The 26955-nt window shown below is 41.0% G+C and overlaps 1 protein-coding gene across 1 annotated transcript in view; it reads right to left on the bottom strand.

Annotated features, from left to right (window-relative positions):
* The window catches only part of Iqgap2 (IQ motif containing GTPase activating protein 2), a 256487-nt gene that overhangs the window by 194789 nt on the left and 34743 nt on the right, over positions 1-26955 (bottom strand). The window contains exon 2 of the mRNA XM_013025233.1: positions 21521-21620. Within this exon, the coding sequence (XP_012880687.1) occupies positions 21521-21620 (100 nt within the window). The remainder of the gene's footprint in view (positions 1-21520; positions 21621-26955) is intronic.

Here is a 26955-nt window from a genome sequence, read left to right as displayed (position 1 = left end):
GAGGAAGAAGAAGAGGAAGAAGAAGAGGAAGAAGAAGAGGAAGAAGAAGAGGAAGAAGAAGAGGAAGAAGAAGAGGAAGAAGAAGAGGAAGAAGAGGAGGAGGAGGGAGGGAGGGTGAAAGGGAGGAGGAGGAGGAAAAGGAGGAGGAGAAGGAAGCAACCAATTCTACTTAGCACAACTCACAGATAGATAACCATTCAGCCAAGCAGTCATGATGACATGGATAGTGGGCTCCTGTCAACATGGAAGGTCACCAGTCACCATAGGAGGAGAAAGCAATCTTCCAGGCACTGATTACATTACACTCATTATTAGGTAAATATGCAAAAAATATCACTGGAAGTTTCTAACTGATAAACTCAAGGTCTTAAAAGAGACCAAGAACAATGTCCAATGACATACTCTAAGTGATGTCATTATACAAAGTTCTCTCAGAGGTGCTAAGGATTATACTTTTAAACTTACAGGTTAAAAGAGAAAAAAAAATGCCTCCCAATTTTTTTTTCTGGTCTTAGAGCCTAAATGGAAACTATTCCTCTTAAAATATATCCTGCTACTCAGATTCCATAGTATTTTTGCAATGTAATGGTCCTGTTTGAAAGTTAAATTGGAATTATGGTAGTGTCCAGCTAAAACATTTTAACAGGATACATATTTTCATTGTTGGCTGATGTAACAGAATAGCTTTATTATTTTTCTTTTTTTCTTCTTTTACAGATACTTTTCTGCTTTAGGCACCCATTTGTCCAGGCCCCCCATTTGAGTGGTTTTATGCTGTTAGAGGTTTTATGCAATTATTATGAAATCTTTCATTCCCACCATTAGTACCTCAGGGCTCACAATCCTAATGCTCTCTAAAAGCACCCCAAACACAGGACCCTCATTTTATTTTTAGACTTAAGTCATTACTGCATAAATGCCTTCAGGTAGTTTATAGGTGGACCAGAAACAATCGACAAAGAAACTAGCATTCCAGGGAGATGGTCATGTATTAATTCAGAAAGTAAATTCAGATACAAAGTTATCTTTGCTCCCCTAAATTACTAGCAAATACTGTTGAAATTCCTGAGAATGTTTTATATTGTTAGATACAGTAGGCCAGATTTGCCTAAATGAATCATCTTTGATATTTATTTTTTTTAAAAAAAACTGAATCGAGAAGGAAGTTTTCCTAGTCAATGTTTGTAACATAAAACCTGTCTTCTTCCTGGGAAGTCTGCAAGAAGGAGGGCCTGTAGAACATAATTTACATTTCAATGAAAACCACTGCTTAGAGTGACTTGTTATTTCCACCCAGCTCTCTCCAGTTTGAGGCATGAATTTGAAATAGTGGGGGGCTGCCAGCAGACCTCCCCCATCCAGTGTGTCAGGAGTGGAGAAAGTTCCCTGCAGCCAGATTAACAAATCCTACTTTAATGTGACTCACCTTCAAGGTGGGTGGTGAAGTTGTGTGTGTGTGTGTGTGTGTGTGTGTGTGTGTGTTGTGTGTGTGTGTGTGTGTGTGTGTGTGTGTCAAGATAAGACCACTACTTACAAATAGTGGGAGGGGTGAGAGGAAGGTAAAAGGACATCATAACCAGAAAAAAAAAAAAGGTACTTCTCAGAAAACAGAGATAAAGTCTAGAAGACAAAACTGGAGTTAAAACAAAAGTGTGGCCAGGCACCGGTGGCTCACAAAGCCAGCCCAGGTAGGAAAGTCCGTGAGACTCTTACCTCTAATAAACCACTAGTAAACCGGAAATGGCGCTGGGGCTCAAGCAGTAGAGTGCTGGCCTTGAGCTGAAGAGTGCAGGGAAAGTGTCCAGGCCCAGAGTTCAAGCCCCACGGCTGACAAAAAACACACACAAAAAAACCAAAAAAACAGAAATGTGTGGCAGCAGGAGGGCCTCATGGAGGACAGCCGTGTGGTGTACGGACTGAAGGAAATGGTCTGCCCCCCACCCCCAACCAAGGCACGCTCATCACAGGTCCATGACTGACACAGGTTCCTCACATGGAGATGTGTAGAGAGAAGGAAGACTAAGTGGTATAAGCTGGGGAGAGGCTAATGGAGAAAGGAATGCAAATGCATTCATAATGAAGTAGGAATGCTAAATCTAACCAGGTTATTGGGTGCAACTGATGCCATCTTGTCTTCATGGTGGAGACAAGAAAGGCCCATCTCCCAGATGATTGGGGTGTCTGAATTTCTAAAGGCAGGACTGGGATGTGGACAATGGGTTACTAGGCCTGCCAGTCTGGGGCCATGAACTCTCCAGCTCCCTGTGGGCCTGTCACTTGACCCTCAGGTGCCATTAAACCATGCTACATGTCTTTGTATTGTATCCTGGCTCTTCTCTAATCACCATGGTGTCCCACTTCAGGCCTCCATTGGAGCTGATCTGGTTTGTTGGTAGTGTTTTTCTGCTTTTGCTTTCCTCTTTGGATCAGTTTTCTGACAGTGTTAAGTATATTCATGGGGCTGCAGGTCTTTGCAACAAGAGTCCACCTGCATTTGCTGACCTTTTAATAAAGACTCCCAATGTAGCCTCTCAAAATGTGGCTTCTCTGTTTTCTCAGTGTACATAACTGAAAATAGAACTAGGAAACTTGCTGGCATGGGATCCGTGGGAGGAGAAGGCTGATGGAAGGAGTGACTTTGATCAAGATGAACTTCATGCATGAACAGGCATGTTATATTGAAACTCCTCTGTATCACTATTTGAAAATAATCATAGTAATAGTGAAGGAGTAAACAAGTAAATAAATACAAACAGCCATATGGGGGCCCAGAGTGGAAAAAGGAGTTTAGAACATAGTGAAATAGCAATGTTAAAGAGTCTGGATTCACACGTGAGAGCCACTCTTTTTCAATCATGTCACCCTGAATGGTCTCTCCTCCTTGCTTTCTGACCTGAAATAAAGACCCATGCCTAAGTTACAGTATTCAGGAACTGGAGGTGACAAACACTATGAAAGCTTCCCTCTGTACTTGGCCTTCCCAGGTTTGGCACTTAACAGAGCCCCTCTATCCTGTCCAAACCCACATACCAAGAGAATTTGAAAGCAGAAGCTTTTGGCTCTGTTTTGGATGCTGACAGATGGCTAGTTTTACTAATACAATCTGATGGACTGATGTGACAATTACAGGGAGTAGGCAATTCCACACCTCTTCCTCTGGGGCATGTGTACCTTGTCCCTTCCTGCCTCCTTGCTGAGATGAAATCCATCAACCCATTTTGTAAACAAGATGGGTTCTCCAAAGTGACTGAACCTTTGTCGTTTCTACAAATTGGGGTAGTATAGTTATTCAAAACCAGAGAATCTTTCATATAACAAATATAAAGTTGTACCTTAGGCTACTATCCTAGGTAAGTCACAAAAGTCAAGCAATTAATATTAATTGATAACGAGGCAAAGAGAAGGAGAAAGGTACCAATAATTCTTTTTTTCTTTTTCTTTTCTTTTCTTTTTTTGGACAGCCTGAGGCTTGAATTTAGGGCCTGGGCACTGTCCCTGAGCTTCTTTGGCTCAAGGCTAGCACTCTATCACTTGAGCCACAACACCACTTCTGGCTTTTTCTGTGTATGTGGTACTGAGGAATTGAACCCAGGGCTTCATGCATGCCAGGCAAGTACTCTACCACTAAGCCACATTTCTAGCCCCAATGATTATTTTTTTTTTTAGTTTTCTGGTGGTTTTTTTTTGTGATTAAGTGATTACATAATTTCCCAAATTTCACAGTATTGTGGGATAGTGATGCTCATTTAAAGTCACAAACTCATTCTAACTTTTCTGGAGCAAATTGTCTATCATGGTCTACAACATGTAATGGTGTACACATATACACTATACATGTGATCAGCAGCATGGGGTTATTTAGTAGTGGTTCGACTAGGTGAGTGGAAGTTCTTTGTTTCTTAAGTCCTGTTAATTTTGTCGTATCACCTAACATTTTGGATTTAACATCCACTTATCAGGGAGACCATGTACCATTTGTCTCTTTGCTCTTGGCTTACCTCGCTCAACATGATTTCTTCTAGCTCCATCCATTTCCCTGCAAATGTCATTATTTTGTCATTTCTAATGGCTGCATAATATTCCATTGTATATAAATACCACAATTTTTGGATCCCTTCATCTGTGGTGGGGCATCTGGGTTGTTTCCATATCCTAGCTATTGTGAGCAGTGCTGCAATAAACATGGAGGTGCATGTGTCCTGTATATTGGCTCCTGTTGTTCATGGTAGATGCCTAGAAGTGGTATGACTGGGTCGTAAGGGAGGTCTTAAAAAAAAAAAAAGATGAAGAAGAAAGGTCAAAAATAAGCTATGACTAACAGACACCAGAGACAAGTGTCAAGGATAGTTTGATATCCAGGTAAACTATTTGCAAACAGGAATTTCTCCTTCTCTTCTTGCATTGATAGGAATTTAAATGGGGACCAGAAATTGACAACAATTTGGCACACATTTCTGAGAAACCATGTACAAGCTGCTACAAGATTTCATAATCATTATTATATCCAGTCTTTGCAGTAGTGCTATGAGTCCAGGAAAACCACCAGCACAAGGTTCAATGACAATTCAGTCGTATGAAATGGGAGAATGTCCATGTGATACCAGGCTCCCACCTCCCTGCAGCCCCACTGAGTCCTAAACTCTTATCCAGCTTGGCTCCAAACAGCTTCTTTCCCAGCCAGGGCTTTCCAATGCCATTCTGAACATTCAAATATGCTTTCCTAAACTGCACAACTTTCAGCTTTCTGTTCTGTAGACCTGTCACCAAGACAGAATGAAGGGTAGTTGCAGTGTCTAGCTGGGGTGGTTTCTTCATAAGGAAAAGATTCCATTTCATATTCTCCTTCCCTACCATCCACGAAGAACATAAAGTACCCTGGCATGGATTGGTGCTTGTACAGAAGTGCAAGGAAGGAATGACAAGTCCACACATTGCGATGTGACGGACACTCAGAATTACCAATGTCAATTAAGGAACCACACTAAGTCATTGTCTTAGGCCTGTAATCCTAGCTACTCAGGAGGCTGAGGTCTGAGGATCACAAATCAAAGCCAGCATGGGCAGGAAAGTCTGTGAAACTCATCTCCAATTAACCATCTACAACCTGGAAGTAGAGCTGTAGCTCAAGTGGTAGAGGACCAGCCTTGAGTAAAGAAGACAAGCGGCAATGTGAGACCCTGAGTTCAAGCCCAGGACCAGCAGAAAGAAAGAAAGAAAAAAGGGGGAAAAAGGACACTAAAAGGTCAACATTTTTTCTTAGAGTGACCCTCACTAAACCCTTATTCAAAATACGAACACAAAATACTTATAAACATACATACATCAATTACAGTGAGTAAAAACAGCAGTATTATACTTGCAGTGCTTAAACTGGTGTATGATAACGAATATTAAGTTATGATAAATGCTCATAACTAAATAGAAATCAAAATATCTGATATTCCATACAGTCCCAGGTTAAATGATTATTAACCTCATGGGTCGGAAAGGAAAAGTAGAGGAAACAGCTCACTTGTCACCAAGCTTATAATGTTGGCTATCATGGCTAAATGACTTAGAGGGAAATTAAATTCAGTCATCTTTTTATGACATTCAAATATAGAATCAGCTTCTTTTAAACGGGTGTTATCACATTTGAGGGCGTGATAGAATTTATTCTATTAAGGGAATGCTTTATTAAAAAGAAAAATCACTGAACTGCAATATTCCTGTGTGCTGCCAACACCAAAAATACATCAAAATTCCACATAATAAGGCCAGCTGGGGGGGCAGCTCTATAGTCCAGGGCATGGTCAAAGCCTTAGGTTCAATCTCTAGTACCAGAGAAAATTCTAAATCATGGCAAAACAATTTATAATCATTTAGAAAACATTTAGGAATATTTAGTTAGCTTTTAGAAACATTTAGCCAACACTGTAATTTGTCACGGGTTCTGGTTTGGGGGGGAGGATACACTGGATGAACACAGGGCCTGGGTACTGTCCTTGAGGTTTTCTTTGCTGTTTTTTTTTTTTGTTTGGTTTGGTTTGGTTTTTGTTCAAGTCTATCATTTTACCACTTCAGCCATACACTAGCCTTTTGGTGGTTATATGGAGATAAGAGTCTCATGGACTTTCCCTCTCTAGACTGGCTTTGAACTGGAATCTTCAGATCTCAGCCTCCTGAGTAGGATTATAATCCTGAGGATTACAATCCTAAACCACATGTCCAGCTGTCTCGAGTTCTGATATTGATGAAATTTATGTTTCTCAACCTAAAACAGTACATAAAAGCCTGAAATATAACTAACATTATAAGCTAATCTATAGGTAAAAATCACATGTTGGGGAAGGTGTTGAGGAAGATAAGCCAGGCAGAATTTTAAACCAGGTTCTTAAACCATCTAAACAGATACAAGCAAAATCAAAACTGATTATATTTATGATTATATTTATGACTGATTATATATTTATAAACTGATTATATTTATGAGTTTTACTTTACTGAAAAGATGGCTAAAAATTCCCAGGATAAGTGATTCAAGCTATAAACCCTTTGTATTTTTTATTGTTGTTTTGTCCTTGGTAACAATTTTTTTCATAATCTTTATATCACATTAACTCTTTTTCTACATTTTATGAAATCTGTTCAAACTTACTTGAACATATTTGCATTAGTACACATTCTTAATTTCACCAAAGTTACCATAGCAACTGTGACTAATTGGGCCTTGGCTACACTTTTAAGGAGAGAAGAAGGTGAATCTCTCATGAAGAACCAAATCTTCACAAAGTGAAAACCATAACAAGTCCTCATAATAATTAAAAACAACTATTTGCTGGCAGGGTCATGGATAACCACCCTACTAGGCTGTGAAAAACTCCAAATTAAGACTCAAGGCTAAAATGTAGTTCAAGTATGTTAAATATCTAAAATGGATTTGGAAGTGGACAGGTTTATATATACCTGTAATCTTAGCACATAAGAAGTTGAGGCCAGAGAATAGTGAGTTTGAAACTAGCCTGGACAATACCTAAAAAAAAATCCCCCAAACCCAAAAAACTAAATACAATTAGAAAAGATCACATCACACCCCAGGCAGAAGCTACAAAGTACAAGACCACATGATAGTGCACATACAGTCTACACATGGGTCTCTGTGGAATGAACCCCTGGATAAGGATGATATGTAGGTCTATCTAGAGTCTACAACGGAGCTCCAAACACCAAGTCTGGCCATTTTTCCAAAGACACAAGGATACTGAATCCTAAGACATGTGAACATTGAATCCTATCCCACACGGGAATTTGAACACATACAGATGGCAAATGGACTGTGTTCCTGTGAGCAGACAAGGCATTGCACCTGGGTAAAGCAGCTCTTATGAACTCTGGTAGCATGTGGCATTATACTGCTTTTTTTTTCTTTTTTTCTTAGCTTAGATTTAAGATTGAAAGCAGGGAGTGAGGGGGCGGCAAAAAAAAAAAAGATTGAAAGCAACATCCATCCAAGGAAATGTCTATAGAATCCATCCTGGAAGACATTCTAACCAGAAGCTGCTAGAAAACTGATATCCTGCAAGTGACAGGAGAAAAAAAAAATATATATATATATATATATATATAATCAATGAGACAGCCTCTGCCCTCAGAACTCTTGCAGTGTTTACACACACACACACACACACACACACACACACACACGCATACACATGCACACACACGCACACATGCACGCACATCAAATGAACACGCTTTTCCCCTCTACCCAAACTGCAGCCTCTGGTTACTTGAATAAAATAAAATTAAATACCTGTTTCTGGTATTCAACCTATTACTATTCCTCTAATCCTTACCAATTGTTGGGCCTCTGGGAAAGCTAAGGAGTTACCTCCTGGAGTCCATTCCCTATCTGTCCAATTCTCTCTGCCCGACAGGGTGGGGACAGCACAAGCGGACAAAGTTTTAAGATTGTTGGGGCAAGAGCCGGTGCATACAAAGCCCAACCTGAAGGGGAGTGGAGAGGCTGAATTGAAACAAGCTTTATTTCAGAGTGCGCACCGTGAGGGGAACACCTGCACCTTTTATGTTCCTCACTTGAGGAAACCCAAGTCATCTAGAAGAACCAGCGACTAACTTCCAACCCTGCCCTATCAGAGACAACACTTTTTATCCACTGTATAACATTCCTTTCTAAAGGAAATAAATAATAACTATATTTAAGGTCTAGGGATGTAGCTCAGCGGGAGACAACTTGTCTACCAGACACAAGACCTTGAGTGTGATCACACCACTGGGAGTGATAGCTGTGTGTAAGAGTTGAATTTATGACATCAACACTGGTCCAAGTATTTTTCAATGGATGCTTTATCTTAAAAAAAAGTATAATCAACTCCATTATTGCCAAAATTCAGAAGTGCTTTGTTAAGCCAGGCATTGGTAGCTCATGTCTGTAATCCTAGCTACTCAGGAACTTGCTATCTGAGGATTGAGTTTTGAAGTCATCCCTGGTAAGAAAGTCTAGAAACAGAGCTGGAGCTCAAGTAGCAGAGTACCCAGTCCCTGAGTTCAAGCTCCAGTACTGCCACCAAAAAGGAATTGCTTCCCTACTTTTCTGATGTTGGAAGTATTACTTGAAAAAGGAAAGTTCCATTTCTGGTATGTTGTGGGACGTTCCAATGCTTTCATTCTTCCCTAAATAAACCTGCTCCACCTCTATTTGTACTAGACAGGAAATAAATGTGCAAATAGAATCAATAAAAAAAAAAGCAGCTGAAAGAGCACATTCTTTGCCTCTAATTAAGTTGGGATGCCTGACTCACAGCTGTTCCTACTACTGAAATTGTTTTTGTAATAAACAATGCAATCTAAGAAGCATTTTGTTGCCAGACATGGTGGTTCACTCCCAATCTTTGGGAGGTAGAGACAGGAGAATGAGGAGTTCAAGGCCAGCTTGGACTACACAGCAAGTCTGAAGCCAGCCTCTGTTACAAAACAAGATGCTGTCTCAAAAAAACAAAAGCAAAACACCACAATAAATCTTTTGTTCCACGTTTCCATACTTTACAACTTATGCCAATACAGCGCTTGGTTCTTGGCCCACTGTTGACGTAGGTGTAAAAGGCATTCCTGGACCCATTTCACAAGTACACTAATAGAGGCGCTGAGATAGTGTTATGCTCAAGGTCACTCACCTGCTGACAGGGCCACAGTCAGGGAAAAGAAACCCACTGTGGCCCATACATTATTTGAGAAGAACAAAAGCAGCATGCTACCTCCACACCTTTCAAGTCAAGGCCAAACCAAAACACTCAGATCATCTGAGTGATCACATAATGCTGCTGTTACCCAAGGGGTGACATTCCCTATTGTTTCTGCAGCTGTACACGGTGAATAACTGAGCCTTGATCTTCCTGTGAATTGAATTTGGAGAACATTTGCCCAGATAAAAAGAGAGCATCCTTCCTGGCCTTCATAACAGGACTTTGTATTTTTCCCCCGGGTAGTAAAATGTCAATACTGGCCTCTTTCCTTCTGTAGGTTTGCACTCCTGGCCTTCTCCCTCCATTATAAATTTAATCTTAGTGTGTAGTAACCCAACTCCACTGAATCTAAAAAGAATAGAAAATTAGCCAGGTGCTGGTGGTTCATGCCTGTAATCCTAGCTACTCAGGAGAATGAGATCTGAGGATCACAGTTTGAAGCCAGCAGGGCAGAAAAGTCCCTGTGAGACTCTTACTAGCAATTAACCACTCAATGGGAAGTTGAGCTGTGGCTCAAAGTGGTAGAATGTAGCCGGGTGTCGGTGCCTCACACTTGTAATCCTAGCTACTCAGGAGGCTTGAGATTTGAGGATCGCGATTCAAAGCCAGCCCGGGCAGGAAAGTCCATGAGACTCTTATCTCCAATAAACCACCAGAAAACTGGAAGTGGCGCTGTGGCTCAAGTGGTAGAGCGCTAGCCTTGAGCTGAAGAGCTGAGGGATAGTACCCAGGCAGGCCCAGAGTTCATCAAGCTCCATGAACGACCAAAAAAAAAAAAAAAGTGATAGAATGCTAGCCTTGAACAAAAAAGCTCAATGGTCGCATCCAGGCCCTGAGTTCAAGCCCTATAACCAAAACAAACAAAACAACAACAACAAAATAAAAACCAAAGAATAGACAATTTTGTCACAGTCCATCATTAAGTTCATTACTAAGAGAAAAGGACAAAACAATATCTCTAAGGCCAACAGAGATGCCTGGCGACATGAAAATGACTTCCGATTGTGTCCTTACGAGTATCTGAGAAGCAGAAATGGCCTTGTCAGACACCATCTTGGACTTCTAGTCTCCAGAACTACGGGAAACAAATTTCTCTTCTTTATATAATACCCTGCCTGTGGCTCTTAGTTACAATAGCACAACAACAAAAACAATTACGCACACAGGGATTTATATGTAATTCTCTGACATCTTCAGTCAACATACACCATGATTTCATTATATGATAACTCACTTCTGTCCCCTCCAAAACTCCACATAAGGAACCAGGGAAAGTCTGATACAGTAGATTTATATTTGGGTGTATGAAATAACTCAGAAAAGTAAGAGCAATAATCTGGAAGTTACCTAAGACACAGGAAAGCTGAGGATCCTCCATCTGAGTTACAAATAACACAGAAGTTTACATGAGCAATAATGCAGTAGAGACATCCAGCAGAAAACTATTCAGGTGGTCAAGAAAACCTAAAGAGAAAGAGTGAGATTATGGGGAACAAATAAGTAGGGGAAAGAGAAGAAAGAAAGCCATCCTAGGAAGAGGACTGGGAAAAGCTTGATGGCAAGGAAGGAAGGGGAACTTTCTTTAGAAGACCTCTTCCTAGAAGAGGTCTTCTTTAACCCAGATTCATCCCTTGAACCCGGCCACGCCTATGCAGATAATTGTCAAGGGGACATGTACACTCCTCCCTGGTCATACTGACCACACATATCCCACACCTCATTGAGGTTCTGAGACTTTGGCAACTCTCCCTGCCCAGCCCCTCACATACAGAAACAGTCCCACTCCATCCATCAAGAAAATATAAACAAATGGCCCTTTTCTTCCTCCTCCCTTAAACTATGTGACTCCTTCTCCTTAACTGAGCCTGGGTATTGCCCTTTGTTCTGTCCAGCCAGGGAGGCTTATTAGGAACAGGAAAGTGATACCCCACCTGTTTGTTTGACCTATCAATTTCCCAAAACTAACACATTCAGATTTGTAGCTACATAAGTGATTTGATTTTACTGTTTGAAGCTGCTAGACTTCTGAGCATCCCATTATCATTGAAGTTGGCTGAACCTTCGTTCAGACCATTTGGGTCTGACTTGTTGGAATGTTTTAGGTTGTAGATGGTTCTGATCCTATTTAAATATACTGGTGTAGAACATGTCAGTTGGGAACCTGGGGGGCTCTGTACAGATGTCCTTCAGAATCCCCATTTTACAACATGCACTCAAAGCAGCAGGTGTATCACTGAACTGGAAGGTAAGGAGCATGTCACGATGGCGAGAGGCATGCCACACTGCCATTGTTTGAGTCTATCCCCCCAAATTTGTGTGTTAAAACTTGATCCCCAAGGCAATCATGGTGCAAGGTGAGACTTTTAAGAAGCTTTGAGCTTTAGGTCTGGATGAATAGAGTGTTTATCCCGGAGCAGGGAGTTTCCCCTCTCTTTCATGCATGCACACACTCTAACTTTGGGATGCCTTCCATTAGGGTGTTTTGTAGCAAGAACATTCCCACCAGAATGTAGCCCCTTGATCTAGTACTTCCCAGCCTCCAGAACTGAGATCCTAAACAATTTCTGTCGTGGGATCAGGTATTCCGTGCTCACAGCACAAAATGAACTGTGATAGGATCCACTGAATGTCCATGAGAGAGCAACAATTTGGAGACGACCATTTTTACCATAAAACACTCAAACACAGTCAGCAGTCTGGTCTAGTCTGTGTTTTCCAGAGGGTTAGTGAACATCAGAAGTGAAAACCACCCATGATCAGAAAGAGCCAAAGGACCATCCAATAGGGAGAATCAGCATCCCTCACAAGGCCTTGGTAATCCAATTCAGACTGGATGAGAATCGCAGCCAGGATCTGTAACACAACTTGATCATTTACTCAGGCAACCAATGTAACACTCACTAAATCCCAAGCCCCATATAAGGTATTGGGGTATTGAGAGCTGAGCTCCAGGAGAAGACAATCATGAAGTGCAATGGTTCAATGAATGTAGGACAAATATATAAGACAAGGACGGCATTCTACCACTTGAACTGCAGCTCCACTTCCAGTTTTTTGGAAGGTATGAGTCTCACGGACCTTCCTTCCTATGCTGGCTTTGAACCTTGATGCTAAGATCTTAGCCTCCTGAGTAGTTAGGATTATTATAGGCATGGGCTATCAATGCCTGGCTACAACCAGCATTTTCTTTCTTTTGCTGGTCTTGGGGCTTAAACTCAGGGCCTGGGCACTGTCCCTGAACTTTGTTACTCAAAGTTAGCACGCTACCACTTGAGCCACAGCTCCACTTTTGGCTTTTTTCTGATTCATTGGAGATTAGAGTCTCACAAACTGTCCTGCCAGGGCTAGTTTCAAACCTCAATCCTCAGATCTCAACCTCTGGTGTAGCTAAAATTACAGGCATTAACCACAGGCCACCAATAAACCAGCAATTTTTGAAAACGAAAGAGTAAATGTCAGGAGTGTTGTTTCCCATAAAAGTGAAGTGCTTTCTTATGAAACTTTATTCTATTAAGTGAGATATACATGCACTTAAACACATCATCACACAGAACTCTTGAAACATGATATAAAACTGTTTAACTTGGTTTTGCAGTGGTTTCTGTGTCCTGACCGCAGCTCTTTTAGACACATCCATGTGTCTCCCTAAGTCCTCCTTACCACACCAACGCCAAATCTACCAATTCCTGACCAGGTGCCTTTCTAACTGTTAGAAATGATAATTCTCCGATTTCTCAACACTTTTTAGTTTAAATCTTCACTGTCTACTTGTCTTCATTGATCTATTTTCACAATGCCACTTTTTTATCAACTCAGATCAGGGTCGCTGTTCCCCAAATTTCCTTGATCACAGAACTGAAGAAGGAAAAGTCTGGACTGTCCCATCTAGACTGCTCTCAGGGACACACCTTGTTCTAAGGCCTTCATTCTAAGCCCTCACTGAGTCTCTAACCAGCATATATCTTTTAAACCTCCAGGACTTTCTCTTCAGGCCCTAATCACTATTCTGTGGCAGCCTCTGCGTGGTGGCTTTGAGTGCAGAGTGACTTTGATAACACCCCCAGGTACCTCTTAAAGATGTATTCTATCAAAAAGTTTCACCTCCATTGCCCTCCAGCCACACACAAGCCTACCAGACCCCGGACTTTACCAAAGCCTGTAAAAACTCCACCTTGGAGATCTAGACTTCCAAACTCCTGGCTAAAGCTTTCTGTTTACCTACTTTTCTACTTCCTTTATAGATCTAGCCCTCATTCTCACTGTAGGTGTTTCCTTGACTTCCAGCCCAACATCTAAAGCACACTCGATTTCCAGGGGGTTCATATAAGCACCCCAGCATCACCCCATGAATTGTCATCATGCCAATGACATGACATCTAGTATCCTTTATGTTCTCTTATCTTGTAGGAGAAATTCTCATGAACATACTGATTGACTGCACAAAGAAACATCACTTTAGTTGACTCTTCAAAACTGTGCTGGCTTCCATCCAATCCTTGTACCCTTTTGCTTTTTCCTATCTCCAGCCTCTCATCCTTCTCACTTTAGCAGATGATGACCCTGATGCCTTTCCTCTCATCCCACATTCTTTTCATCAAAGCTGATGAGGAGATCCAGGAGCCAAGATAGCCTCAGCCCTGAGAGTTCAGTTCTCAAACATCATTGTATATAAAAATCTACCTGAGCAATCTGGTAAGATGCAGAGCCCTTGGCCCCGTCCCTAAAGCTGGATGTGTATCATCTGCAGTGATCTTCCAAACCTTCATTTGCATACACATTCATATGATCCCGATGCAGGGTCATGGATTTGGGGATCACTGCCCTAAAGTCCTCTCACAGATGAAGTACCCATTTCAACTCTGTCTCTGCAAAAATGCCAGAGGAAAAGGTAGGTATTGCAAGTTATGTGATTTAAAGCAAGAAAAATCAAGCAATACTGAATAGAGTGTTAATTCCCTGCTCTAACACCCAAATAGATTGTTTTTCATCAAAAAATAAGACAAATGACAAAGACATATATACAAAACTCCTACTTTACGAATTCAGTACAAAGCAAACACACTAATTTACTAAGCAAGTTTAATATTTGTTATTATGGTCATATATTTCCATTGTTGAGCTTCCCAACTGGTACTTTTTCTAATCCACATGACTTGGAAAGAACTCTGGTGCAAAAAAGCCTTGTGCAACAGCCAGAAGATCTTTATCCTAATCCCAAATCTCTGACTCACCCATAGATAAGGAAGAGGAGCTGATAAACTTCTCTTAGTCTTCTCTTAGTCAGTGCCCTGACACATGAAATAGGGATCTGCCTGTTTGAGAAAATGTAAGTATTCATGTTGAGAAAGCAATGGAAGACCACATGGGCCATCGGCAACCATTCTGAAACAGAAAACATGATAATCTCCTCAAATGTCCTCCCTGTTCCCAGCGTCCCTGGAGTCTAAGTCCTGAATACTGATACTATTTCAAGATGGCTCAGCATCAGAGCAGGAAGCAGTGTGGGGTGGGAGGTTCAAACAGGAAGGAAGAGATCTCAGAGGTGTTTGCCATTCCAACCTTTTGATGTCTCAACAGAAAATCTAGCATTCTTTGAAACCAGTCATAATAATGACAAAAAAAAGACAGGGCTGGGAAGGTGGCTCAGTGGTAGAGCGTTTGCCTTGCATGCTCAAGGCCCTGGGTTTGATTCCTCAGTACCACATAAGCAAAAAGAAAAAAGCCGGAAGTGGGTGCTGTGGCTCAAGTGGTAGAGCACTAGCCTTGAGCTGAAGAGCTGAGGGACAGCGCCCAGGCCCAGAGTTCAGGCCCCACGACTGGACCCAAAAAAAAAAAAAAAAGACAATTGGTGAATTGAAAGCAGAATCTAGACCTAACCAAGAATAAAGATGCACCAAAACTACCTTGGATGAGAAAAGAATAAAGTCTCTACTCCAGAAAACTGCAGATTCCTGTTAAAATTTAAAAACAACCAAGTGGTGGAAGTTTGAAGAAGGAGAGAAAGAAAGGTATATGCAAGGTAAATTCTTCCCATAACGAACTATCATAGTAAATAAACCAGTTGAAACTAAACAGAAACAAGCAGAAGAAAAGGAAAAAAAAATGAAAAGAAGACAGAAGAATAAATAGATGATGGCTATTTGTTGCTAATTTCACTACCAAACTGTGTAAGTACAAATTGAAGCCTCATGCTGGTAGCTCACACCTATAAATCCTCAATGTGCCAGAGGTTGAGAATCATGATTCAAAACCAGTCTGGGCAGAAAAAGACTTCTTTCCAATTTACTAGCAAAACCCTGGGAGTGGAGGCATGGTCAAGTGGTAGAGTACTAACTGTGAAAAAAAAAAAGATGAGGGAGTGAAGTCCAGAGTTCAAACCCCAGCCCCAATATGGACAAAAAAGAAAAAAAGCCATAAAGAACCTAAAACCATAACCACATGAAAACTCACAATAAAAGCATGACTAAAACACAGTAAGAAGTAACCCAGTGGGACAGGTTTTCAGTCTGTATGTCTTTGACATAATTCAGACTAGGTTGTAAAACTGTTTCTGTGGCCGGTTGGCTATGACATTAAGTTATAGAAGCTCTTCCAGGACTGGGTGACTCCAGCTATGAAGTAAGGATACACTGACATCACAGCCATAGGGTGCTGTGGGCTCGTGCCTAGTAAGCACACACTCACGTGACACTCTTGTGAACATACATTTGAGACCATGGAAAATTTCAAACCTCTCCCAGGCCTCCAACACTAAAGGGCCTGAGAAATAAACAAAGACTTTGGGATCAAATATCAGTTGCTCAACTTGTCTTTGTCCTGACATGTTAAATACGAAGCATTTGTATTTTTTATTTTATATTTTTTGGTCAGGTGTGGGGCTTCAACTCTGGGCCTGGGTGCTGTCCCTCAGCTCTTCAGCTCAAGGCAAGCACTCTACCACTTGAGCCACAGTGCCACTTCCCGTTTTCAGGTGGTTTACTGGAGATAAAGAGTCTCACAGCCTTTCCTGCCAGGGGCTGGCTTTGAACCTGGATTCTCAGATCTCAGCCTCCTGAGTAGCTAGGATTACAGGTGTGAGTCACCAGTGCCCGGCAAGCACTGGTATTTTTAAAAATATCATTACTCTGAGAAATTACATCTATATCTACCAGAACATACTTGATTAGCACCTGTGTAACACAAAGGCAAGGCTAAAATATATATTACATGAAAACAAAAACAAACAAATATTCCTAAAGATGTGTCCTAAGTCCAGGCTCAACTCAGAAAAGAGATGAAGTTGCTAATCCCCTAGTGTCCTCTGTTACCCAGATCTGGTCTCAGGTCAAATTCTACAGCTTCTTCCTTCAGAGCCTTAATAACTGTCTCTTCTACCAGAGCACCATCAACAACCAGTTCGTTTCTTCTATGTCTCCTTTGATGCCCTAGCTACAAGTCCCACACACTGGTAGGCAGTGCTGGCTGCTATCTCTTCATAAGGCACAGACACCCCACTGGTGTCATCCACTGGTTTGCTACCCTAGATAAACCCTTTCTTCTGGCAGAGTGGGGCCATACTAGTCTGTGGCTGGAATACAGTCATAAACAGTCCTTTCCTCACCTAAGAGATAGGCCAGAGAGGAGTTCCTATGCCTAGTTCGTATACACCTCTTGCTCTACCAGAGCTGCATGGAGCAACCCCACACTCCCTCCTCTTGGACAGCAGAGGTGAGGCCACAGCCAGAGAGAAAACTAGGGAGGATGGGGGAGAGATGCAGTTACCATGGAAACATAAAAGTGGTTTATGATTTGAAAATACAATGAAGAAGTTCCTTAAAATTTGATTACTAGCTGGGTGCTGTGGCTCACACCTGTGATCCTAGTTTACTCAGGGGCTAAGATCCCAGGACTGCATTTCAAAGCTAAGCTTGAGTAGGAAAGTCTGTGAGATTCTTAACTCCAATGAAGCACCAAGAAAAAAAAAAAGCCCTAAGGGAACTGTGGCTCAAGTGGTAGAACACTAGCCTTGGGAAAAAAAAATCAGGACAGTATCCAGGCCCTGAGTTCAAGCCCTAGAACTGTAAAACAATTCATTAGTATTTACATGTTTATGAATTCAGGGCCTGGGCACTGTCCACTGGCTTTTTCTGCTCAAGGCTGACATTCTATCACTTGAGCCACACCTCTTCTTCCAGGGTCTATTGGTTAACTGGAGGCTAAGAGTTTCTCAGACTTGTCTACCCAGGCTGACTTCAAACCACAACCTTCAGATCTCAGCCTCCTATGTAACCAGGATTACAAAAATTCCTTACATTTTCGATTAATAGTTTATATAGAGCAATAACAGCTCTCTTAATGGGTTGAGTACCAAGATAGGTATTTTCCTCTAAATTCCAAGTGTTTGTAAACATCACTTAGGAGTACATCTGCAGAGAATATCCTTAGGAATATGGACAATAAAGTCCAAGCATGAAAAGGAAGCCCAGCTGATTCTGTTATGTATTTCCCAGGCATAAGATACATACATACACACACACATACATACATACATACAAATATATATATGGTATTTTTAAAGCAATCACAACTATTCAATGTTAAGCAAAACCATGATTCTTAGGGTTTTTCACTTACTTAAACACTAAAAGCATTTCTTCTTTCAAACCCAATTCACTTGCTTACTATTAGATTAGGCCTGAGCTACAGACGTGATTTAATCAAGGAGGTGTCCTTTTGGTATCTGAGTTATAAACACAGACACAAAAGCAATCACACCCATGTTTTGTTTTCTTTCCAGGGCACATACAAAACTGTCTCAGACTTACCCATACAGAGAACAGTGTGGCTCACATAAAGAGCTCTTTAAAGATAATATTTCTAAACAAGCCTAGCACCTAGGGAAGGGTTTTTGCTCTGTTTATTTTCAAACTTCAGACAGAAAAAGCACAGCAAAAGATTTGTATGCATTTTCTCTTTGCTTAAAAAAAAAAAAGGAATATAATGTTACAGGAACTTTCCTTGAGTTGGACAATAGTGGTCCCATTCATAATTCCTTGCTTAACTGCAGTTTGCAAACTCTCTACTGCTTGCCAAGAGCTCCTCTCCCATTCTTTGACCTTCACAATAGTTCCCCACGGATTTAGTTCCTCAACCCAGAGTTTTCCCAAAAAGAACTCTCTTAGATGTTTTTGTACAGTTGTTACCCCCAAAGCTCAAAATCAGAATATCTTAAAATGCACTCCTTTTTATTGCTCAAGTATATTTTGCATACATTAATAAGAAATCTACTCAGTAGTACTAATTTTTCAAATCAGTAGGATTTTTGGCATCAGCTACAAGTATGTGTGTGTGTGTGTGTGTGTGTGTGTGTGTGTGTGTCTACCAGTACTGGGGCATGAACTCAGGGCCTGGGTTTATCCTTTAGCTTTGTCATACAAGGCTGGTGCTCTACTTGAGCCACAGATCCACATCTGGCTTTCTGGTAGTTAACTGGAGTTAAGAGTATCCCTGAAATCCCCCTCCCCCACTCACAAAGACATACACACATATACCACCTCACAAAAAGAAACAAAAACAAAAACTCTCAACTAAAAAAGGAATCAACACATAGATCGCCTTAACACAGTTACCATTCAGTCCAAGACATCTGTCTGATCATCTAATTCCTGGTTGGGTCTCCTAACAGTAAGAACAAAGATCTTCCCCTACACTCCCACCAATATGCCCATTCTGGTCCTGTTTCAAAATGGAATGAACCCTCAGTTGTAGAACTCAACCCTTGTGTAATCCCCTCCCTTGAGCATGGCCTAGATTTAGGCACTTGCTTCTAATCAACATGATGCAACAAAAAGCAAGGTCATCACTTCTGAGAACAGGTCACAAAAGGTTTCCATCTTGCCCTCTCAGCTGCTCACTGATGGAAGCTGGCTGCCACATGGTCACTGTCCTATGGGGAGAAACAAGTGGCAAGCAACTGGGGGAAGACTATCCGGTAGCAGCTGGATTTATGGTGCTCAGTCTAAATGCTCATCAGCCACTAAATCTTGCCAACAGCACTGAATGAGCTTGAAGTGGCTGTGCCCACACTAATCTTGAGATCAATGCAACCTTTCAAGAAACCAGGAATCCAACGACCTAGTAAGGTCATGCCCGGCCCAGACTCCTCACCCTTAAAAATTCTGAAATAAATGTCTTGTTGATTTAAATTGCCAATTTTAGAGTAATTTGTCAAACAGTCATGGGATATTAGTTCAACACAATCACGATTAGTTCTCCTTGGCATGATCTGAAGCCTTCCAATTGTACAGTAAAGAGCCTTGATAAAGCAATGGTTTTTCTTTTTTGGTCCTAAAACAGACATTTTTCATTTTCATTGTGCTATGGTTTGGATGTGAAATATCTTCCTTAACTCAAACAATACCATATATCTAGTAGTAGTAATGTAAGTTTTACATATTAAAAAGCAGCTTTCTTCAGTATTAATTTAACATCTATTCTTCTTTTACAAATCCATAAAAAGCCATCTGATAGGAAGAACTCTATATTTCTATAATCTTTTTTTTTTCAAAGTAACTACTCCTAAGGAAATTCTCTTCAAAGAACTTATGATCATCATAGTGGTGACTTCCTAAAACAAAATTCAATACTAGAAAGGATGACCAGCTTCCAGACTACATTTTGTTCCACTTTTGATAGGTGAGGGAAACCGTTGCTTATGTCTGCCTTCTTCCATTGATTTTTTAGGAATAAGAATAAAAACATGAACGAAATAGAGCAGGCAGTGGTCTCATCTTATCATGCCATATTCTAAGGGACAAAATAATTTCCATGCAGGTTAAATGACCTATTCAAGGTCATAAGGCATAAATGGTAAAGCATAAATGGTAGGAAATCAGATCTACCAATGCCCACTCACTCATCTGGTCTCCCTAAGTGACAGAAGGCAAAAGCCAAGGATGCAAAGAATGTCAGCAAGAAAAGGTAAGCTGCTTCCACTAACTCTCAAGACTTTTTTCATTGAATGCATGGTCTTTTTTTGGGGGGGTGGGTAAAGAGGGGAGGGGAAGTCGCTGGTTCTGGGCTTAAACTCAGGGAAGGGGCGTTATCCCTGAGCCTAGATGACCGCTCTGCCACTTGAGCCACAGCTCCACTTCTGGCTTTTTTTGATAGTTTAGTGGAGGTAAGAGTCTCACAGGCTTTCCTGCCCAAGCTGGCTCTGAACCACGATTCTCAGATCTCAGTCTCCTAAGGAGCTAGGATTACATCAGCCACCAGCATGTTTTCCATACTCTTACCCTAAAGGGAATTTTTAGTTTCCTTCAACTTAAGTGTAGACCACACAGACATGTTAAACAACCTTTAAAACTTGGGCATTAAAGTTTAAGGAAAGTTGAGTGATTGTTAAAATGTTAAGCAACACCCAAGAAATTCCCCGTAAAGCAATTCTGATGCCAAACTCAGGCATGTGTCACTGATTAGTGGTCTACAAAACACTGCTTAATATTCTCATTATTTTACATCTGTAGAGAGCCATTTTTCAGTGGCCAGAGAAAATTAACACCATTGGCCATTTCAGTAAGTGTTTATTTTCCATACAAATCAAATGGCTGGGAAGTCTCATGTGCCATGGAATGATATAGATGATAATCGTATGTAGTGTTTTCTCACACAAACCACTAAATAACACTATAAATCTTGATATATGGACAATGTAGTAGTCACCCAGCAAAGAACAAAGTTCTCTTGATCCCACTAATAAAGTATTTGTACTTAGGACTCTTTATCTTCACTTTCTCCTTGAAGAACTCAATACCTACCTAACCTGAAGAGTCTAGAAAGAGTCAATGTGATTTTAAAGACAAGCTATCCTAAATGGCCACACACACACATGTTTAAAAGAGAGATTGCTGTCATAAACATACCCTTAGTACCCATAAGTGACTGATGGACTTCAGTCCTATATGCTATTGTCCTACCAGGCATTTATCATCATTGGGATGAGGGTGAGTAAAAGACCTGGGGGACTCCTGGGGAAAGGAACTTGATTTACATCAAGCCAAGATATAAAATTGGAAATAACCAGTAATTTTCCCAGTGAAGTATCACTGAACCTTCCATGGAAGGTGAGAATAAGTCTAATTCACTGAAGACAGGCAAATGTTTCTCCCTGGCCATTCACTCTTAACAATTTTTTAGAACATCTAGCCCATTCAGATGTTTTCTGCTCATCAAATCCCACACCCCTCCCACAAAGCCTATTATCAAGAGAAGATGAGCAAACAAAGTAAATAGGATCTTACCTCTTGGCTTCCTCCAGATGGCACAAATATTCATAAGCAATGTTCTGCCGCCGCCTCTCATCCATCTCCTCTGCAGAGAGTCTTTCATCGTCCACAATCGCTAGAAAGAGAAGGTAACAATGCATTACAAGGGTAGTCTCCACCAAATAAACACTTGAGACAATCAAGTAGAGAAACCTCAAGTGGACGTGCAGCTCAAGCATGGGTAAGACTCAAAGAGAAAGAGAGTTAAGAGTCAGAACAGAGAATAAATAAAGAAGAAAGAGGTGAAGAATTCAATGTATAGCCTACAAAATTAAGAAGAGTGAGTGTGAGAGGGGGCAGAGGAAGGATGGGTGAGAAGGCTGAAAGGGGTGACATTCAGCAAGATGCGTTATACTCATACCCTGCTTTGTTAAATGGCAACTCCTTTGTACAACTACTTAAAGATATTTTTAAAAAGCTCATATAGTTCAACATACAACATTCAGAAACAAGAGTAATAAAACACCATACAGGCACAACTTTGCCTTTTAATTTTTATTAAAATAAAACTATATATATATATATATGACATTTCTAACAAGAGAAGCAAGACTGAAGGATTAAAATTTACTAAATAACACACTAAGAAAACTGATCAGGCTTCATGGAGGAAAGGCCATAGGAGTTGGACAGTCTCAAACCAATTATAGACACATCTAACAGCAGCCTCAGTACTGTACAATGTGTCCAGTAGCCTTACTGTATGGCATCCCAGAATCTCTGAGATTGAACAAAGAATCTACAAGTATGTGTCTTTTTTCTGATCCTTGGAGGGAAACAATACCCTTTTATGCCATTTGAGATCTCTAAAACTTCTCCTTTCGTATTTATTAGCTTTGCTGGACATCAGATATTCAAAAGACAAAAGCAATGGAAACAGAGAGTGAGTCAAGCTTTTAAGCCCACAGTCTTTTTTATATGTGGATGAAGAAGAAAGGGAAAAAGAAGAGAAGTGGGGGAGGTCAGGAGGAAGGGATGGAGAGATGTGGTGGGGGAGGTCAGCAAAAGCTGGTTTACGGTAACAGCAGAGCCCAAGAAGCAGGAGTCTCTACACCTTGGCCTATCCGTTTTCCCTTCCTGCTACATTAGATTTTCCTATGTGGCTCCATTCCTTCAAACAGGCATCTCATTCCAGATCAATGATACCCACTGGGGACCACAAAGATTTGTATTTGTCAAAGTCATCTTTAAAAAAATACATCCAACTGAAGGTGTGGTTCAAGTGGTAGAGTGCCAGGAGCAAGCAAGGGGGAAAAACATGCAAAGAGCTCTCATATTTCATAAAAGCACTCCAGCAATGTTCCTCCACTGCCTGGGTCCAGGCTCTAATATCAGCCTATCTAGCTAAATTTGTCCAATAAATATTATTTTATATAATTAGAGGCACATAGATATTATACCTTTGTGTTCCTTCCCTAAGATTAGCTTCCTTTAGTCTGATGACACACACTGTTTAAAAAAATATAGTCACAACATATTGGCCATAGTCTATAAAATTCCATCTTTCGGGCTCAACCCAAGGCTCTTCCGTCCTAAATCCAGCTCAAAATGACCTCTCCCCTGCCTTTTTGTACATGTTAACAGTAGACTCCTAGAAGACCCTTTTGTCAGGGCATCCAGCATATGCCCATACAAAGGCTGTATGTTCTACTGAAATATTTTGTAAGCAAATAATGTCAGGAAAGAAATAAAAGTGTCCTCACTCATTTGTCTGTTTCCACTGAATTAAACGAAGGTATGATCATTAGTGGAGCAAGTATGATTATATCCACAAATATCACTCAACTAAGTTCAATGTGCCAGCTGTGAGTCAAAGCACCAGGAACAAGTTAGCAAACACAACAAACACTTTTTATATTAACAGGATTAATATCTTTCTTCCCGTCATCACCATATCTGGCCAATTGCCCTTCCCACAACAGCCTTCTGCCTCACCCTTCTTCCAGGATTCTCCACTTTACATTTCAAAGTGGAAGCCAAGGTTCTGAGTTAGAGAAAGCCTTCACAGCAAAGTAGACCCTGCTATTCCTCAGAGGCTGATTGCAAAAATTTTCTGCATAACTCAACATTACTTAATAGTGACTTCTGATAACAGTAATTGACATAGGTAATAGCCCTATCATTTAAAGAGACATCGTGGAGCTAATAAATCGTTGGAGACATGCCTTTACTGCCTACAAAGCACTTTTCCATATGTTTACTCATAATCACAGAGTGACAGGCATTAACTCTTTCTCACAAATGAAGGAACCAAGGTCAGCTAAGGGAAATAGGCGGTACCCGTGGTTATTTTCTGAATCAGTGGCAAAGACTGGGCTGGAAGAAAGATCTTTCAGCACCACAGCCTATGGTTGTAACAGTCACCAAACCAGCACTGTCACAACCATACCCAAGGAATGGGTCATTCAAGTGAAACAGCTCAATTTTCCATGGTTTTGCCTAAAGTTTCTCTAATATTTTTTTAAATCTCCCTCCTCCCCCTACAGGCAAGTTCCCAAATCTCCCTCTTTCAATAAGAAATGGCCCTGGCCACCATTAATGTTCCCTACTGCTTATCTGCTTACCTTACTCCCCTCCCCCACAGATGCCAAAGCCACCACAGCTTTTGTGTCCAAATCCATGCATTTGTTCACAAACATTTGAGTGTCTGCCTGGTGCAACCAGTTCTAGAGGCTGGACACAAAGTGAAAAGTATGACTCACAAGATTCCTCCTGGAGTTTTTATTGTATTAAACAATTGAAATTTGGCATCATTACAAGATGCTTAGATTGGGGGAAAAACTAGAGGGAGAGCTGGCAAGAGTCACCAAAGTCAGTGTTACGGTTTAAATATGTAATGTCCCCCACAGGCTCATGTGCTAAACACTTGGCCCTAGCTGGTGGTACTATTTTGGGCTGTTCTGGAAACTTCAGGAGACTTCCAACATTAGGGATCTAGCTGAGGAAGGCAGGAGGGTCCTTGGTTCCTTCCTTGCTCCATTTCCTATTCATTCTGAGGTAAAGAATCTATTCCCCATTCCTAATGCCAAAATGTCTGACCCAAGAACACGGGTTAGGCAATCATAGAGCGAACTCTATGAAAACATAAACCAAAATAAATCTCTCTCCTTACGTTGAAATTTTGGTCATAGCTACACAAATAGGGCTGGGAGATCTGGTTTTCTAAGATGGTGTTAATATGTTTACCTTTTAAGGAAAAGGAGATTAGGAATACGATAGGAATCAAGGATTCAGAGAAACCCACCCACAATTTAGTATTTTAAGAACATATTGCTATTCTGTGTGACTCAAAATTTCTACAAGGAATCCTAAATATCCTCAGGTATGTAATTCACCACAGTTGCATACTGTACCATCTTCAGAGTTGGAAACTCTCTTTCTGAGAAGAGAATTTCTAGACAGATATGTCTCCACTCTTAAAGCTTAAAGAATAGTTAGGGAAAGCGCAATGTATACCATAAGGAAGGCACCAAGAAGGAAGAGAAATGACTCTAAGGCACTAAAATTCAGGCCAGAGCCAGGTGCTGGTGGTTCACGGTTGTAATCCTAGCTACTCAGGAGGCTGAGATCTGAGGATCCAGGCTCAAAGCTAGCCCAGGCATGCAGGACCATAAGACTCTTATCTCCAAAAAGCCAGAAATGGAGCTGTGACTCAAAGTAGGAGAACCCTAGCTTTGAACACGAATGCTCAGGGACAGTGCCTAGGCCCTGAGTTCAAGCCCCAGTACTGGCACACAAAAACCAAACCAACAACTATGGCCAGGGGTAGAGGAATGGAAAAGTGAGAGAACCTAAAGCAAAAGATTTCAAGAAAGCAGATACTCTCAGTAAACTTGACCTGTGCTACATTCTGGCTTCATAGCAATCTCTTGAAGTATTTCACAGCTACTTGAGCTTTAAGGGGGACTACACTGTTGTTCCCTACATTGAACCTTCTTTTGAAAAATACACAAGCCTAAGGCTGAGTTGTTATCAACCTGATATATATTCACAGGCACTCTGGAGCAGTAGGAAAAGTTGTCACCCAGCTGTGAAAGCATGCGAAGCTTCACAGAGATACTGAGTACATGGCCTCCTTTTCCATCCATTCTCATCACTCCTACCAAGGTTCAAAGTCAGCCAAATCATGTACTCAACCTTGTGTTGAGGCAGAGATGCTATATTCCTCCAAGTCTTGTCCTACCAAATGTGCCCTGATAGAACACAGCCATCTTTTCTAGGTATCATGGGAGGTGAACTTCACTTAAGTCCTTCCCTCTAAATGATTCCTTGAATTTCTCCCCATCACACAATACTAAGAACTTTCCAAAGATGTTAACTGAATACACCATCTCAGGGGGTATGATCACCTATTTTAATAAGAACTGCCATCAATCTTCAAGATTAGCATTAGGAAAATTTCCCAGGTGAGGAGATGAGGTTGGTAACCAACAGGAATTCTGTATGTTTCCAACCCTCACCTCATTCCAATGAGGTCACTGGGGCCCAGATTAACTAAGAAGCTCCTTAGTCATAGCTCTTCAGGATAATGTAGAAATAGCTAAGGCAATATGGAAATAATTGATTCCTTTCTCCAAAAGAGTTTTCAGAATGTCACGGTGCTAAGATCAACAGAGTAAAGAGGACTCTTAGAGCCATTTTCATACACAAGGCACCCAGTTTTTTCCCAGGAATGTGAACATCATACTTGAGCACTTGGGTGTTGTTTGTTTGTGCCAAGCTTGGCTGGTAAAACTCATAACTCCTTTTCAGAACAGAACTTCACTTTTTTGTTTATATTTTTTATGCCAGTACTGGGGCTTTAACTCAGGACCTCACACTCTTGCATGGCTTTTTCTGCTCAAGATTAGTGCTCTACCACCTGAGCACACTGTTACTTCTGGCTGGTTATTTGAACTTTCCTGCCCTGGCTAGCTTTGAGCTATAATCCTCAGACCTCAGCCTCCTGAATAGCTAGGATTATAGGGCAGGAATCACTAGTGCCTGCATTAAATTTCACTTCTAATTCTCACCAACAAAAGGAAAATTCATGGTTTCCACTGTGCAAAGTTGGACATAAATGTCCAACTTCTTTCTCATAATCTAGAAACAACGCAGGCCATAGTCATGCAAGGACCCACCTATATGCAGAGATGGCCCAGTATGCAGCCTGGCATGAAGAAAGGGGGAATCTGTTCAGATTGGGAAAGAATTAAAGGCAATGATTCCTAGATTTGGGATTTCTTAGACAATTATAGTTCTCAAGAAATGGTTTAGGAACTAAACCATTTCTTGCTAGGAGAAAGCCCAGGGAAAATTCCATCTGCCCACTGCACACGGCACACACAGATCTGCCCACCCCACACAGATCTCACTGAGGAAGAAGGGGGTTGAGTTTCCAAGGCCAATTTTGAAGCTTTAATTCTAAATAA

Source organism: Dipodomys ordii, unplaced genomic scaffold (assembly GCF_000151885.1).
Source record: "Dipodomys ordii isolate 6190 unplaced genomic scaffold, Dord_2.0 Scaffold83, whole genome shotgun sequence".
In the NCBI taxonomy this organism is placed as follows: Eukaryota; Metazoa; Chordata; class Mammalia; order Rodentia; family Heteromyidae; genus Dipodomys; species Dipodomys ordii.
This window is presented reverse-complemented; position numbering and strand designations above follow the sequence as displayed.